General features: G+C 39.6%; 2 protein-coding genes across 4 annotated transcripts in view; one reads left to right on the top strand and one right to left on the bottom strand.

Annotated features, from left to right (window-relative positions):
• Positions 1 to 1,177: 1,177 nt before the first annotated feature.
• Positions 1,178 to 18,244, bottom strand: LOC137297628 (peptide methionine sulfoxide reductase MsrA 2-like). Of its 3 annotated transcripts, none has more exons than XM_067829504.1 (6): positions 18,107 to 18,244; positions 4,564 to 4,697; positions 4,090 to 4,185; positions 3,572 to 3,636; positions 3,007 to 3,135; positions 1,178 to 2,420 (listed from the first exon to the last, which is right to left on the bottom strand). In XM_067829504.1, exons 1-6 carry the CDS (start codon positions 18,115 to 18,117, stop codon positions 2,094 to 2,096), a joined length of 762 nt encoding a protein of 253 aa, XP_067685605.1. In that variant the 5' UTR covers positions 18,118 to 18,244; the 3' UTR covers positions 1,178 to 2,093. The 3 variants fall into 3 exon arrangements, with proteins under 3 accessions (XP_067685605.1, XP_067685606.1, XP_067685604.1); XM_067829505.1 differs by having other exon boundaries at positions 18,057 to 18,131; XM_067829503.1 differs by lacking the exon at positions 18,107 to 18,244 and adding an exon at positions 12,647 to 12,799.
• Positions 18,157 to 18,609, top strand: part of LOC137297624 (vacuolar protein sorting-associated protein 16 homolog) — a 31,284-nt gene continuing 30,831 nt past the window's right edge. Inside the window, exon 1 of the mRNA XM_067829499.1 lies at positions 18,157 to 18,329. Coding sequence (XP_067685600.1) covers positions 18,286 to 18,329 — 44 coding nt within the window. The 5' untranslated portion in view covers positions 18,157 to 18,285. The remainder of the gene's footprint in view (positions 18,330 to 18,609) is intronic.

Below are 18,609 nucleotides of genomic sequence, written 5' to 3'. Positions count from 1 at the left end.
ATCCACAAAATAAAGGGACCTGTACCATTGGAAAAAGAAAATTCAGGGAACTTATCTTTTTAGGGATGTGAAGACTGCACAGTTTCATAAGAATATTCCCAAATACATTCATGATTCCTAATTTCTTTTTTCAGTGTTTATTGCAAGTTTCAATTTCAGCACCTCTCTTGCTGAGACCCATGCTTACCACAAAAGGCGACTATGCTTGTCGTATGAGGCAATTTATGGAATCAGGTGGTCAGGCTCACTGACTTTGTTGACATGTTATCGGTTCCCATTTGCGCAGATAGATGCTTATTCTGTTGATCACTGGATTGTCTGATTGAGGCTCAATTGTTTACAGACAGCAGCCATATACCTGGAATATTGCTGAGCGAGGCATTAAAATAAACACACTCACTCACTTGCTGAGTATCAAGACTTTGGAAGTACTGCTATGTTTGCATCCAGGCTGGTTTACTTGTTCCTGGCCCGATTCTGTGATAAACCATACTGTAAAACTCCAACCAACACATTCATTATACAAACGTCATGGCCCAAACAATACCATGCCAAGTCCAAACACATTCATTGAGCTTTAAGGGGATAAATGGAATACTTGATCTGCTGAGCACAGACAGGGATGATTATGTTCCAAAATGACTGACCTTGCAAAGAGACACTCAACTACATGAGTGAGTATCTGTGGCTGGTAACAGTAACTACTACTTCGGTATTGTTTGACAGATACAGCAATGGTCTTATTTGATTTAATAATGGTAGCTTATAAGAGCTTGACATTTTATGTTAACGTAACAAGTTTTAATAAAATATGTTGATCATGGAATCCTATCATATTTTGTTTCACCCATGACTGCACTTTATGCAGCATATATTTACATAGCTGTCAAACCGTGTAAAACATTTTCAACACACCTGTCCTGCCAAAGATAGATAAGCAGTTCCTTAATATGAAGCTCAAATTTGAAAGAATAGAGCTGTCCTTGTTTTTTTTTTCATTGTACCCAATTTCCTCCTGCCCTATGCCATCCCCTATGGTAGCGATAAGTTGGATGGCCACTCAGATCCCAGCTACTGAGATGTCAAACTTTTGTAAAGTCACAACTGGAATTACATCAAATGAGTGAGGAAAGATACCTCATGGTACGAGGCTTGCATTTATAAACAGACACTGGGAAATTGTACACTAAAGAGTTTATTCACAAATTTATGAACAAACTAAATCATTACAATAAATGAGAGACAAATACATATTCACATACTACTACTTTATTTTCATGAACAGAGTGTTTCCTAGCTAACATATCCACTGTATGTGCAAATCTACATACCACAAGGGTACTAGGAAAATCACTACTTTTTTATTACATCATCAATATTGTTTTTTCTTTTCTGTCATTAATTTGAAGTAAAAATAGACTAATGACTAATTTTCTGCAAGGGTAAACTGCAAAAAGTGTAAAATATACTATTGAAAAATCATCAAAAGAACCTGTGTATTTAATGTAACTTATCTGTCAAGGATGATTAACTTATTTGGAGCAGTATATAATCACACTGGTTCTACAGTCTGGACATGATACACAGTCGCACGCCCATGTATATATCCTGCAATGGAGGGCAGTGAAATAACTCCCCACAAATATCACTGGTATCATATTAAGACATAACTAGCCTGAATTCTGCCTGCTTGAAAACAAGTGCACATATTTGTTGATTACCTCCACGTTCATTGGTATTCCAGCAACAATCTGCACAATTGATCAATTAATCCTGATTTCCAAATACATCCCCGGGTTGTTTCGGACCAGTCCAAACTTGGAATCCACCCAACACTTTCCATGTTGGCAGCAAAGTGCTGCATGTTATCTAAGTATGTTTCTGTTTAACGATATTCATGCATAGGCTAAGATAATTTCTGTAAGTTGTGTACACACCTTGTTCCCAAACTGATGGTAGGATAATGACTGCAAACCTGATCCAGGAGATCATATCTCAATGACGATCAGGTCCTAAGCCTTGTTTAATGATGTGAGGAAGAATCTTTAAAGTAACACTCAGACGACTTCTTAACAAGGAGTTCCTGCAAGACCCTACAATTCATCTTTTTTCTTGCCTTTTCCAAAAACTCCCACAGGGCATGACACTCCAACACCACCAAGCCCACAGTATCCATGTGGGTTTTTATGCAGATATTGTTGGTGATAGTCTTCCGCATAGTAGAACTCCGGAACAGGTAGGATCTCAGTGGTAATCTCAGGATAACCCTTCTTTGTCAGCAGCTCTTGGTAGGCATTCCTGGATGTTTCAGCTAGCTGCTTTTGTTCGTCGTCATAGTAGTATATGCCTGATCGGTATTGAGTGCCAGAGTCATTACCTTGCCGCATGCCCTGTGTGGGGTTGTGGTTCTCCCAGAATACCTGAAATGTACAGATGAAGTAATGATGATGTCTATCGTGTTTGTCTTGCATGTTCATTTTGGCTCACATCTCAAACACGATAAATCTGAAATACTGTTGAAAGGCACTGTTTGTTCAGAAAACACAAGAGTTGAGAAAAGCATTGACATACCAGAAGAATACAGTTGTATACAAAACCCCTACTAAACAATATTGTGCATCTAAATTAGGATGTTTCTTTACAACACTGGGATACTTATCTGCTTCAAGATCTCCATAAAGGAGTGAGGTGAAACCTGGTGGAAATTTTGACCAACAAATCTAAATGAAAGCTGTGTGGGTTTGGGAGCAATTCAAATGTCAGTTTTCTTAACTGTTGATCTGATGTGGTTCTTTAGTAAATGGATCACCATGATCATACGCAAGTCAGAGACATGGAAACCATCACTGATGCAACCTTCCATATACATTTCCTCATTCAAGCATTGAGATATTGTACTGCAGGAAGATCTGAATTTAATGAGTCTGCACACTGGATCACACAGTTTATGATGGGTCATGAGGTGCAATATCATAAGTGGAAAGAAATAGAAATGCGTCAAATTACCTGTAGCAGCCTTGTAAAATTTGTTTTTTCTGGATCATACACAACTCTGACGACCTCGGAATGCCCTGTTTGGCCTGTACACACTTCCTTGTATGTCGGGTTCTTGGTGTAACCGGCTGCATAGCCAACCTGTCAACACAGCTGCATGAAACATCAAATTCATCAGCATTCATTGATCCTGCACATCATATATTACTTATCTTACCACCAAAAGTGTCACATGCATATCTGTTTGTAGTGCCCTGCATTTATTTCCATTCTTTCTGTTGTGTATTCAACCACTTTTTCTCTCAAACAGAAGCAGATTGTTAATAATAGAAATTGAGATTTATCTCTTTAACCCTCAGAGAGAGCATTAACACTCAAGAGAGCATACCACATATTTTCATCAAGGTTCTAAACTTATCTTAACTCCTTTCACTTATGAACAGTCAAAAGACATATCTCTTTCAGATGATTCATATTTGAGGGATGTTGAGGCAAATGCAAGTCAGAGATATGTGTTCATTATAACTGTACATTCAGGCAGTCAGCATAATAACCCTGCAATGGAAGCCAAGCCTACCTGAGTAGAGTAGACGCCCTTTTCCTGCCAGTATTTTCTCTCCACTCCCCAGAAACATCCCATACCTGGTGATGGAAACGAACATTAGTCTCGGTTAACACTCTTCATGAATAGCTACAATGTGCAAATGTTTTCACTGACGAAATATTGTGGGATTACATAAACTAAAAATTACTACAACTAAATTCATAGAATATCACCATGCATATCCTGGTACCAACAGCTTCAAAACATGTTCTAAAGGTACACTGGACATATATTTGTACAGAAGCCAATTTCATCAGAGCTTTTGACAGATCACAAGAAGATTTGGGGCAAGAAACATGAAAGTGACCCACCTGGTGTAAGACATCATCATAGAAGACAGCCATTATGAAAACTGGTCATTAACCTGGTCACAGCCTGAGTGATAATGATGTATCATTCTCCAGTATTCCAAATAATTTATCTCTGAGAATACACTGGCAAGCACCTGTCTTACTGGCAATTTGTGGTTAACAGGCAAAGAGCAGTCTTACCGATCATGGCCATCTTCATGTTTTCTGGGAATGGAGGCACAGTTGGGTTTCCATTAACAGCATGTTTCGGTGACACCTTCAGCGCATCATTCCGCCCTGAAACAGGAGCACTCAGCATGCATGATAACTATGTATTTAACTGCAATTAACTAACAGGTTCTTCAGCACAATTCACATTATTATATTTCTGCTGTACATGCAAAGTCAATTCAGATACATGTTTATGATGTAAAATGATATCACCTGGCACCATTCAAAGTAATAATCAGATTTGAAAAGTTCATGGATTGACAGGGAGAAACTTATTACTAGCATTTCATCATCATTGTCTGTTGTGTTTCTATAACATTTCATACCAATATGCTTAATGAATTTAACGTCTCTTCGAAAACAAGGAAAGACAGCAAATATTGGGGAAAGAAATACTTACAAATTTTTTTCATTCAACATCACACATTTCAAGTTCTGACAAACCTGGCAATGCTTCTTCCTTAGTGATCATAGACATCTTAGATGCCAAATCTCCCATAGCAAACCAGCTAATGGATGGGGCACTGTTCTTTACCAGACCCACGGCAAGCAGCAACCGAGCTGTCCTCTGTATCAACCTGAAACAATAGGCGAGAGAGATTCTATGAGTGAGTGAGTTTTACGCAACACTCACCAATATACCAGCTATATGTCAGGGGTCTGTAAATAATCGAGTCTGGACCAGACAACCCAGTGATCAACAGCATGAGCATTGTTCTATGCAAATGGGACACATGCCAACCAAGCTATCTTGGCCATCCAATCCCATTATTTGCTTCCCATGACAAGCATGGGTTATTGAAGATCGATTTTAACATGGATCTTCACAGGTCTCAGGATGATGATGGTGGTGGTGGAGGTAGGAGTGATGATGACGATAAACTTTAACACTATACATATAGGAGAAAGCAATAACTATCTACTGATATTGAACATATTATCCAACAGTTCATAGAGTGAGAGAGTTGTACAATGCTTTCAGTAGTATTTCAGGTATATCACAGCAGGGACATCAGAAATGGGTTTCACACATTGTACACTCTGCATGAGGAATCAAGGTCAGGTCTGCGGCCACACCCATACAACAACTGAACAATGAATCCACCTAAAAAATCAACTGACTGACTGCATGTAATAAATTTGGGAATTTTAACTATAAATTGTATATTTATATTGTATATACATATCCTATCTAACGATTTGCACTTCTCTCTCTTGCTTCGACGCTGAGTGGAACGAATTAGAACTTTCCTGTAGGCCTCTCTTGTCCATATGCCCGTATTCCCCAGGCTGCTCTCCTTACAGGACGGGTCCCCTAGCCCATGCAGAGCATGCAGCATGCTCCCCTATCTACCCACGTGACTACCTCAGAGAGATCATTCTTTCTTGGAGCCCACGTCTAAATCTGTGTAGTGGCGAGGCTGGGTGGGCATACACCGCTTGAGATAGGATAAGTATATAAATATACAATTTATAGTTAAAATTTCCAAATTTTTAAACTTATCCTATCTCATGATTTGCACTTATCCCACGGTTGGACGGCAGGTAGGAGATAACCCTATGTCTCAAAGTACTGACAGTATAACTGTATAGGCTAATGACAACCGTAGGTAGCAATGAACAAGAGAGGTCGCATCCAACTAGCATAGAACCTATACTAGTGGTGGGTTCTCCTGAACCCCTTGGCTTACTAGGCGCCATCGCTCCCGAGGAGTGGGTACTCCTGAGCAATGTGGTGTTCGGCCACAACCCTCGCATATGCAAGGAGATGCAACTAGGCGAGTCATCTCACTTCATCGCGATTTATCAGAGTACCCCCATAATTAAAGTCTTATGACTAGTAATCGGGCCCGTACCTGCTTTGAGACAGCTCATCAGACCCCATCACAAAGAGGAGAAAAGGAAACTGAATCAGAAAGTTCACAAGTTTAACGTTCAGTACCAAAACAACACCACATGGCTTCCACTACTTACCACAGTAAGACCCCAAAGGTGTGCTAAGGAACTTAGGAGCTATGAACGCTATGAAATCCATAAAGGAAATTGGGAAGGACTCACTATACTGACGTGATTGCTCCGAGGAGTAGAGGTCAGCAAGCGAGATTATTGAACTCTTCTACATCACAAAAATAGGATCTAACTACTGTAGATCCGTATAGACACTAATAGCAATCACCCAATAAATTGAGTAAAGAGTTCAATTCCCAGACGAATCCAGAACAAAACTCAGAGACAAAGTTCAAAATTTTATTCAGTATGTACACAAGAAAGAAAGCATAAACGCACTCTTCCTCATCTGCGTTGATGGGCCGATGACAATTGCTGGGCCAAGACAAGGGGTCCGAACTGGTGAAGACCTTGGACTGACAAATCCCTCAGACAATGCGAAGAAAACACTGTATCAGAGCGCCAAAAGCAACCCTCCATGATGGACGTCAAGGAACAGTTGCTGTGTAGAGCCATCATAGAGACTAACGCGCGGGTCTCATGAGGATTGGATGCTGCTGGGGGTGGCAGTCCAGCAAAAGCATACGCCCTCAGTATAGTAGCACACTTCCAAAAAGATTAGGTTGTCCGTGAGACCTCATCCTTGGATGTAGATGACAGCGGGATGAATAGCCTCTTACAAAGACGACGGCGATCTTGGGAGGCAGCTAGGAAGATCCATAGAGCTCTGACAGGGCAGAGAGATAAATCTTCCACATCATCGGGCCCAAGAATCGTTGACAAAGGAGGGATTGTAAAAAGTCTATCTGGTTGTCCTGGTAACTGGTTTTTTGCACCAAAGTCCCAACGCAATCCCAGAAATACTCTGCCATGCCGTTTTCGTTCAAATTGTGCACGATTCACATCAAGTGCATGCAACTCTGAAATACAAGCCGCAGTAGCCAATGCTACTAAAAAGAAAGTTTTGAACGTTATCTGTTCAAACTCCTTATCATGTAGTGGTTCATAGTCAGTGGACCCTAAATGACGGAGGACAACTGACAAATCCCATGCAGGAGGTCTGAACTTCCTGGACTGATCAGCAAGCCTGAACAAGCGAAGTAGAGACTGGAGCTTGGGAGTAGTAGACACCTTTGTTCCAGTAGTTGTGGCAAGAACCTAATTAATGGCAGCCAAATAGGCTGACAATGTAGTACCTTTAAGCTTCCTCGTATTTAGTAAATGCTGTAGAAATTCTGCAACGACTTGAGGTGATGCAGTAGTGGGAGAAATAATTCCCCTAATACCACAATAATGTTCAAATTTCTACCATTTATTGTCATACAATGATCGAGTTGAAGTCCTGTGTGCAGAAGTCATGGCTGCAGCTACTCTGTGAGAGTCACCCTTGGCTCTCAGAGATTTCTGTAAATGCGCCATACGTGCAGATCCAGGGTCTGTGGTGACCCGTACTACACGTCTGAATGAGGATGACGAAGTAAGTCGTTGCAGCGGGTAGCAGTACTGGGTTCGGTTCTGCTAATTGCTTCAGATCGACGAACAAACTTCTTGCTGGCCAAAAAGGTGCATCCAAAACCAGACGAATTTTGCTAGTTGTAAGTAACTTCTGAACAACTTTGGGAAGTAGAGCCGGGGAAGGAAATGTGTAGGCATTCAGTCCCTCCCAAGATATTGCTATCGCATCGTGGTCCCACGCCTGAGGATCTGGAATAGGTGATACGAACCTTAGAAGCTGATGGTTGTACCAAGTGGCGAATAGATCTACTTCTGTTTGAGATACTGAGTAGATCATTGACTGAAATATCAGAGGCAGTAACATTGGTGACGGCCGTTTGGGACGAGACAAGGCGTCGACTATGACATTCCTCACTCTGGGAATGTGTTGGGCTCTTGCCACAATGTGAAGAGAATCGATTCTGTGGTAAAACCGAAACGTCCACTGAAGCAGAGCTGCTGATCCCGTCGAGCCTTGATTGTTGATGTACCATACCACTGTTGAATTGTCTGATTGAATCAATAGATGGGACGACTGGAGTTCTGCTGCCAAATGTTGAATGGCTAGAATGACCGCACTGAATTCCAACTCGTTGATGTGAAGGGTCTCTTGTGCCGATGACCACTGCCCGGCCACTCGATGATGGAGAAAGTCGGCACCTCAACCCTTGAGGGATGCGTCGACAAACAGGTGAAGAGTCGGTGTGAATGGCACCATAGAGACTCCGGCGCAAACATTCTGTTCATTGAGTCACCAACGCAGAACTGGCCGTAGCTGCTCTGGAAGACGAATCATCTCCCTGGGGTTGTCGTTCAGGATGTATGGGCACAAAAACATTTGGAGAGGGCGAAGTTGTAGTTGGGACCTGCAGATAGCTTGTTATCGGTTTGGTTACCCGAGTAAAAAGCCATGGGGCTGTAGATATTTAAGATGGTAGTACCATCCACTCATAATGACGTCCTTGGAACGTGAACTGAAGATACTTCCAGTGATCTGGATGTATTGGTATGTGAAAATAGGCATCTTGCAGGTCGAGGGAAATCAGACCATCCCCTTTCTTCAAAATGGTGCGTAGCAGGTTGACTGAGACCATCCGAAAGTGGGGTGGTGGTGACAGAAACCGGGCTTTGAACTGTTTCATGTTGAATATCAAACGAAGTTTGTTTGAATTCTTTTTTGGCACCAGAAATATTGGGGAGTAGAACCTTGGAGTAACAATGAGTGGGTCGAGCTGTACTACAGCATGCTTGTCCAGAAGTGTCTCTATGGTGGCCTGAAGAAGCAAATTTTGATCCGGAGGATAAGTGCGTTGAAAAGGAGTGACTGTGAGAGGGGGATTCCTGACAAGCGGCATCTGATATCCGTGAGTGAGAATCGCTGAATCTCCCAGTTGGGTGCAAACTTTCCTAATCTTCCGCCCACTGTTAAGTCAAAGATCGGGACAATTGGGGACGGTAGGACCAAGTCGGGCAGCAATCTCTGTGAGTCACTGCTTAGAGATGCCACTTCCAGTGTCGGGACCTGTCTTGGTGGGATGACGAGAGGCGCCACCCCAGGACGGTTTTCTACTCCTGTTCCGTGTTTGGGTAAAGGGTCTGTCACGAAAGCAGTCTTTCAAATCTGGGTTGGTTGGAGAGAAACGAGGCTTTCTGCGTTGTTTCAATGAACTTTGCAGCTGAGATTTCTCCATTTTCAGTAATTCAACAGAGACCTGAAAATGAGTGTCATCATCTAATGAACTTTTCATTTGCAGAATGCACAATCATGGTGGCAAGGTAATGGTCGATAGGTCTCTATTCTTCAGAGCATAAGAAACATTAAGGTCATCCGGAGATCTGTTCACCAACAGTTGAAGCTTTTCAACAATCCAGGCACGTACATGTGAAGGTTCTACTAAATCAAAACTACCCTCTGGGGTAGAAATATCCGAATTATTTGGAGAGCGGGATGAGGGTTGATGAGATACACCAGTGGAAGACAGGTTACCAGTTGATGCAACTGGAATTGAACTTGACGTAGTCGAAGGTTGACAATGATTCCAAGCTACTGTAATAGCCTGAAGCATTGTGTTTAAATCTGGCCCTTGAGAGGAATCCTGATTAGGGTTCCATCATTCAGGTAGAATTGTCGCCCCCGTAATATGATCCAAATCAGTTTGACGTGAAGGAGAGCGATGGTCCCTGGAACTATACCGGCGTCTGGATGGGGAGCGAACTGGTGAAATCAAACGAACCGTAGCATGTTGACTAATCTGGGAGACAGAAGGATGGGATGACCTAACTCGATCTGGCGATCTGGATCGATTAGTAAAGCCCGACCTACCATCCCGAAGGAATGATCTTGAGCGAGTAGGTGAACCTGAACGCTGAAGTGATCCACTCCGGGAAACAATGCCAGAACGCTGCTGCGAATCACATAAGTAGCGTGAATCAGGATGAGCCGAAGAATCAAATTGATGAGGCAAACCAGTTCGTGTACGTGAATGAATTCAATCCCATGACTCACTTTTTCTAGAAGCCGTTGTTCGAGATTAAGTGAAGCCAAACGGTGTACTGAACTGGTTCAGCGATATGAAGCATCACGGAAAGGTGAACCAACCCGTTCATGCAAACCTGTACATGGTGAATTGAAACAGCCATGTGAATTGATTCTATCTGGTGAATTGATTCGACCATGTGAACTGATTCGAACTGGTGAATTGATTCGGCTTGGTGAATTGATTCGATCTGGTGAATTGATTCGGCCTGGTGAATCAGTTCGGCAACGTGAATCCAAACGGGATCAAGTGCCGATATCACCATTTGAATCAATACGTGTTTTGGTACAATCAATAGAAACAGACTGACGACCAATGCCACTCTGCTGGGGTGAACATGACCACTCAGTCGATCTACGAGATGGATTCGAGACAAACCTGTCAGGCGATCTAGACCAACTGGAACTTGAACATTCCGACGAAATAGATCGATGAATCGAACGTGATCGCCTTGAATGACTTGGAGAGCGGGGATTTCAGACGACGAGGGGTGAGGGTAGGACGATCCAGGTGTGGTTTCTTGGTAGGAGTGGGGCCTTGGTCAACAGATGCATTCCTAGCTCTATCTGCAATCCTACAAGCTCAAACCCGCTTATAAGCCTTGAAATCTTCAGTTGATAAACCTGCACACTTCTCACAACGTTTCTCCCAAGAACATTGACCCACACAATCAACACACCATACGTGTGGGTCCAAAGTTGAAAAACTAGTTTTACACTGAGAGCAAAATTTACGCTTCTTGTTTGGAGGATCTGCTTTCCTCAACTCAAACTCTATACAAGAACTATGATACGTCCACTCTGTCGTGTGACAAGAAGAAGAATGATCTCTCTGAGGTAGTCACGTGGGTAGATAGGGGAGCATGCTGCATGCTCCGCATGGGTTAAGGGACCTGTCCTGTAAGGAGTGCAGAATGGGGAACACAAGCATATGGACAAGAGAGGCCTACAGGAAAGTTCTAATTCGTTCCACTCAGCGTTGAAGCAAGAGGGAGAAGTGCAAATCGTGAGATAGGATAAGTTTAAAAATATAACATTTGCACAGAGTAATGTAAAATTAGAAAACACTAAATTCACATAAACACCCTTGTTTGGAGTCTTGTACCTGCTAAATATACTTGTATTGATGGCCAGTTCTTCTTAGCTCTTAGTTCTTTATGCATAAACTGATCTGTCTGATGGAATCCCCTTCAACCAGCAATGATGTCGGATGTCGAAAAGGTAAATACATGTATATACAAAAATAACTGTGAGCACCCATTTGCTGAGTAACACTCCCAGGACAACTTTTGGCAGCAACTTTATTTAAGTTAAAATTATTTTGTGTACATTCTATGCAAATCAGTCAGTTGGACTGCTGGAAATCAGATATGAAAATATCGTATTACATATCATACTGATGTCCCATACAGCCATGGCAACATAATTGTATCAGCACAGCAAAATATAATTATGCAGAGAGGTATGGTTTTGTAGTGTCATGTACATAGGGCCACAACATTATATTATACATCAGACTACTTCTTGTTGATGTTTAATTTATTATGAATATTCAAGTATGTGGACAAGCAAAAGAAAGATCACAGTGTAAATTGCCATCACTAGACAGACATCCTCATGATTATATTAGACTATATAGCCTCTGAATTAACTTTCTAATGACCTATTCATTCCAGGATCCAGTTTGCTAACTAAGTTAATTAAGTTGTGACAGCTTTGCTATTTGATCACGTTTATCAACATGTACATTTCTGTATTTCTTGATGATATATCAGGTTATTCCCAGTTCAAACTGAGCTCATGTAAAATCAGCAGTTTAAACCACAACTTTCAAATTCACAGTGATTTAAATGATATGTGTGTGATAATGAAATTAAAAGGTGTCTTGTAAACTAATAATTTTTACCATTGTGACTTGTTCAAGATTAGACAAAAGAATTATTGGAAATACTCCAGAGAGGTATGGCAGAGAGTATGCCACCGACTATTTCACAATTTTTGCAGATATGTATAATTTAAATTTGAATAAACATCATAATAAACCTCTCACATGACTTACAATATAATGGTTATTCATGAATAATAAATAAGTTGTAAAATGATAAATGATCTTTGTGATATTTTACTTCAGCAAATCATGACGTTGCAGTCGTGACAACTATACCACACAGGCTGCGTATACTGTCATATCGAGTCATGGATCAAAAATGTAATTTTCAAATTACACATTTACATGTGGCTAAATATATATCTCACCACATATTTGTACCAGCTGCCATGGTGTATCCAGATTTGAAATAATGTATGGCAGACATGTATCCTTTGCCATTAATCATGTTAATGATAACTCATAACTCATAATCCTTACTCATGAATAATAAATAAATTGTAAAATGATAAAATGATGTATATACAATGCTGCAGTTGTGATAACACAAACATACTTAAGTTAGTACTGTGTACACTGTCATATCAAGTCATGGATCACAAATATACTTTTCAAATTACACATTCATCCATTCATATGATACTTCACATGATATCTCTCACCACATGATATTTGTACCAACTGCCATGGTATATCCAGATTTGATATACTGTGTGACAGACGTATATTCCTGTGCCACGTATCACACAAGCAACTATGTGATACGTGAACACTACACATTAGGTAAACACCAGGTAGATCCCACACTCTTATCTGAATGTCCAACACTAGATTACATCTGCAGTACACCAGTGAAGTACAACATGGTAGGTCTACAAGCCGCAGCAATATCCATGTATGCAGTTCAGAGGTGGGTGTTGATTCAAAATCCACCCGTCCATTTAAGGCTAGCCATTTCCAACCAAGTAAGCAGGTTTTAAACTTACAAAGTTATATCATTTTGTAATAGCCATTAAATTAGTTTACAAACAACGCTGAGTCACTTTGGAAACAAATTCATATATCTGTTTCAAAATTAGGAAAAAACATGCTAAGCTGCGTCTCCTTAACAGTGCAGAGGTATTCTTTTTGCATGAGGGAATAAATTTCCACAAGGTCTTGAAAAACAGAGACAAAAATACTTTTAACTATTTTACTTTGGAATGGAAGTTCTGGCTTTGCATGAGATGGAAAACACAGAAAAATACCTTTGATAATCTGTATCTCAGTTTACCACACACTTTACCAAGGTAAAAGAGTAACATGTAGTTATATCAAATGTAGGTCAAAGCTCTGCAAAAACACTCAGTTTTATCTGAAATTTTTAAAATTAAGCACTTTTTGACAATCTGCTTTCTACAAGTTTAGTTTTGTTGACTATTGTGAGCTGAAAATGGCTCTTATGTTATCATGCCTTACATCTGAGAAGATTTAGAGACTAGGAAATGAGAGAGAATGCTATATTTGAAAGTATACATTTCAAATTGTGACAGATTAAGTTCAAGGAAACATCTGAGGAAATCAAACATAAACATCTGCAAAAATAACATTACTATACAGGTGGTATTTATGGTACTCGAGACTATATTATAACATTATGTGAATGTTCATTATGACGCACACATGATGAAGTCACTGAATATGCTAAATACCACAATTTTATCAATTTTTACAAACAAATACGTGATCACTTTCACCTGACTGATTATCATTTCCTGCAACGATTATACATACAACAAATACTGACCTTGACAATGGCTACTGACCCCTCAGGAACGTGACTGATAATTTATGTCACTGCCTTAAAATCTCTCAGCCCAAACAGAATCATTTCATTCCTTGTCTACATTCAGCTCCCTACTTCTCCCTGAAGACTTGTCCACTACTGATTTATATATACGATACTACTTGAAATATGATATACTGTTATAATGCATTAAGAGCCTTGCTTTGATAAGCTCTCTGTGACCGACTTCCAGACCAATCTGTGATCATAATTAGAGATCCTACCAAAACAGGACTTTAACATGACAGTCTATAATCTCATGCCTAGTCATTACACATTTTGTTGGCCTAGTTTAGTCACTACAGTTTTATCTCTGACAACACAATTATTTTGTAGCTCAGCCTCACTCACCCAGCCTTGGTATGTTCCACATTTGTTCATTTTCTCAAGTCAGTGAGCTTATCATGGAAAATACAGTACAAGGCTCATGACTCAACAAATACAATACTATGTACAAGTAACATAAGTATTAATACCAAATGTCAATACAAACATTGTTGTAATCCAAAATTAAATAGAACTAGGCTGCAGATAAAAAACGATAGCATGCTTACCTAGAAATGTTATATCGATACTCTTGTCTCCTGGTATTACACACACACACTATATATATATACTAGTATATATAGTCAGGTCAAGAATGTCCTGTATAAGGATTTCCTGAGTTGGTCATGTCCCTCACTCACTGCAGATGTCTCATGAACAGGAAATAATGTATCTGCATGAAGGCTTAACATGAAATGTTTACAAAACTTCTGTCTGTCATAAAGGCCCTGAAATATACAATATCCACACAGCCCAAGCAAGTATACTGGCATCTCCTATTCCCGCGGTACTTACGAATATCAGCTGAAAAAATTATATAAACAGTTCTTTTCGTATGTATGCTTGTTGTTTTTAAATGAAGAGATTCCCCCTCTGACATCTGCATCTATCAACTGCTTGATCCATCAAGTGTATTATCTCACTTGAGCTCGATGAAACCCATGGTCGTCCGCTGACTTTTCGAGGCGTCTCCTATTCTCACGGTACGAGAAAGTAACGTTATTATGTGTAAGGAAGGGGAATCTTATCGGGAAGGGCGGGGAAAAGTTACGATATTTCCAAGTTGGTTAAAACTCAAGCATATTCGTTACATTGCAAACTTTTGATAATTCACAGACTTGGGTCACTTCCTAGTTACTGGTCAATGATGAGAGCTAAGTATCACACATCGGCGACCTGAGCAGAAAATGTGTTTACCGCAAGAATAGGAAACACGCGAGAATAAGAGACGGCCCTATATGTTCCATTTGGTACACAAGGAGGTATCTTTGCTCCATTTTATTCTATTCTATTAAGATATATTGTTTCTATTCTATTAATATATATTTGTTTCTGTGTGTATAACATGTTAATTTCACAGACAAGATGTTAGTCTCACAACATGTGAATTACCAGTATTATCATGATTGCTTCAGTAAAGTTACATATCACATACAGAAAAAAAATATGACTAGGTATTGTTATTCAATGTCAGTGTACGAAAGTCCTAAAAAACACAGGAAGCCTATTGGGGTGATAACTGAAAAATGTTGCTGGCCCTGTGAACATGTGTAACAAGCCCTGTAATAAACATGGGAAACTGAGGTAAGGTGCTAAAATACTATTGTCAAAGAGTTACTTATAGTGAGGTAAACTTAAACATATGCAAAAGCAAATTTTACAAAGTATAACTTGGTCGTCCCTGTTCATTTAGTGTCACTGCCATCTGATTGAGACAAACAGGCAAAGTCAGAATGGTCAGTATCTTTGGCAAGAATGGTCTCTACATGTTCTTCATGCTATGAGCACAGGGGACTGGTAACTCTCCTAGTGAAAAGAAAACATGCGCAATACCAAATTTAACAAAAACAACTTGGTCACTGAAAGCATTCTTTAGACAAATCACGTTTAGTGTTAAATAAAAGGGTAGACTGATCTGTGGAAGTTACGGTTTGAGTGATTATGAACTATGCATACAGACGTCATCTTGCTACCATAGTTATAAAATATTTCCAAAATATCACTGTAGTCAATGACATGGTAAAATATATCCCCATGGAAAATGGACTGGCCCACAGGGATGGCTATATAATAATAAAGTTGCCATGTAACCAGCAAGCAGTTGGCCACCGGGCAGACGCTATTTCATACACTGTCAATTTTCCTTTCATGGAAAAAGGTTGTTCTACAAAGTACTTGGAGCAATTTCAGTTGATGAATAAAATGAAACAGAAGCTTTTAAACACAAAAGTCATCAGAAGATGACATATTCCCCGGCCCCACATATTTGAAAGGACAAATCATCTGAGAGTTACCTGATGTTTGTTTAGATTAAGACTGAATCATTTCTGTGGAGATCATGAAAAATATAAATGCCAGCAAAAGGCACCACTTCAAGATCTGCCTCATGTATCTGCCAAGATGTGTTGAAATGGTTTTCGAGTTTTGGTTTTCATGAAACGAGGCCTATCCCTCACTTTAGAGACTAAGTCTGAATTGTTTCCATGGAAACCAAGAAAGATGAAAATGACAAATATTTGTAAATATCAAAAGGCACCACTTTGGAGTCTAGCTCACATATCTGCCAAGCTTTGCAGAAAGATATTAAGAAGTTTTTGAGTTGTGCTACGGAAACAGGGCCCATCTCCTCTTTTGAGACTAAGTCTGAATCATTTCTGTGGAAACTGAGAAAAATAAAAATTGACAAAAATCTGCAAATAGCAAAAGGCACCACTTTGAGGTCAGCCTCACGTATCTGTCACGTTTTGCTGAAACATATTAAGAAGTTTTGCTTCAGAAACAAAGCCCATCCCTTAAATGCCTTGAAAAAACTTGCAAATTGTTGACTGGCTCAAAAAAAAAACCCCAGCTAACAACAAAGTTGTTATTATACAGTTTAAGTGGTTATGCACTTCTTCAAACAGATATTCAGCCTGGAAGTATGGAACATCAGTGAAACCTGAGCAGAAATAGGAATTCTACCATGACTTCAGTAAACACTGGTTTGATATTGATTAATTTAAGCATTTCAAAGTTATACAGTTATGTTATATACCTCCGATTTTCCATCACTGTGTTTATTTTTTTGTGATCTCAATAATGTAGTTATGGTAGAAATGAAATAAACATAGAGAAAAAAACAAATCAGAGAATGAGAAGTATATAACAAAATTATCATAATTTTGTTATATACCTCTGATATTCCAACACCTCTCAGGTTAGTTTATCTCCTAAATATCTAGTGGTCTACACTTGATAAATGACAATATGTTTTTAATGTGAGTACACAACGAACTTTAGAAGGTGGTCAAATGTAACAAGTTATATTACACTTTCTAGTACTTTTGATGGCTTGAGTCCCAAGCAGGATTTAAAGCCACATCCTCAGACTCATGCACCCAATCGCCAGCACACAAAGTCAACCGCCTAACCCACTTAGCCACTGTGAATGATGTATGTTTTTTATGGGCTATGGTGGCATAGTGTGCCATCTTCAATGTTTCTACCAGTATTTATAAATAGTTTCTTTCAGCATTTATAAATAATGAGTCCATGGCCCACCAGTTCCCAGTTTAATGTAAGTCACCTGGAAAAAAATGTGGCCATGTCAAATTGCGGCAACTTTTTAGTCATATGCTACTAGTTACTAGTATAAGTTCACTTCCCCTCTTAAACTTTCAATCCTGGTGAGTTCAACAAGAGAATCCATTTTCCACCACACCAGAGACCATATGGTCTCTGACCACACTAATAAAAAAGTTAAAACCCAAAAGTATTTGAAAACTTTGAATAAATAATTAAATACATATCAATCTTATCTCCATGTACAATGACAACTCAAATGAACATTTCAATATTGATGTGTTTGATTGGAATTTTAGATGCTGAAGTTCTCATCAATGAGACAATGTTATGATAATGGTAACGTTATGGATTTCAGCAACCATCAGCTGTCACACAAGTAATCCCAACGACAAGGACTGTGACGTAAGTTGGATTAGGCAAGTATCACCTTAGTCACTCAACAACACAATAGTTTCATATGTATAAGTTTTTCATGTGACAGACATAATGTAAAATATAACAAGGAGCATAACGCGGTTTTAGATCAAATTTAGAGCTATTATTACTTCGTTACATACCTCCGATTTTAAAGCACAGTACTGCAGTATGTTTATCTCCTAATTAATCTGCACAGTGGAGGATAAGCACGATATACTTACATGAATCGCTGTGGTTTACGTTAATGACGAAACTGCTGAGTGATACTTACATAAACCACATTGATGATCTGTTTTGATTGGTTCCTCTCTCACCCAACAGAGGATGGAATTCCGGTGCTATAAATAAAATACGGAAACCTCCCAACCAGGTAGTTGGAACTCTCCAGTCTCCGAGGATAGGAGGCGTGTTCCTTATCGAAAGGGAGGTAACTCTGGTAATCCAGGAAATATGGCTACTGCCGACTGGAGTCCTCTTGGTTCGATATATTACAGGTACAAATATGTAACCAGGTTTCATCTGCATTTTTTCATAATGTAACCTCATTTATACGATTTGCTGCGGAATTTGTTTTCACATTTTATCAATGCAACATTACAGGATCGTTTCACGTAAGTGGGAGTGATCGTCGATCTATTTATCTCTATTTTAGTATTTCTTAACTTTGAGTGTGATGAACGTGACAAGTTATCCTTACATTGTAAAAAGCAAACAACATAGTGGAATAATAGGTGAAATCTACTTCTAGGCTATGTCCTGCTACTGCATTCTTGT

This window comes from Haliotis asinina, chromosome 10 (genome assembly GCF_037392515.1).
Source record: "Haliotis asinina isolate JCU_RB_2024 chromosome 10, JCU_Hal_asi_v2, whole genome shotgun sequence".
Lineage (NCBI taxonomy): Eukaryota > Metazoa > Mollusca > Gastropoda > Lepetellida > Haliotidae > Haliotis > Haliotis asinina.
This window is presented reverse-complemented; position numbering and strand designations above follow the sequence as displayed.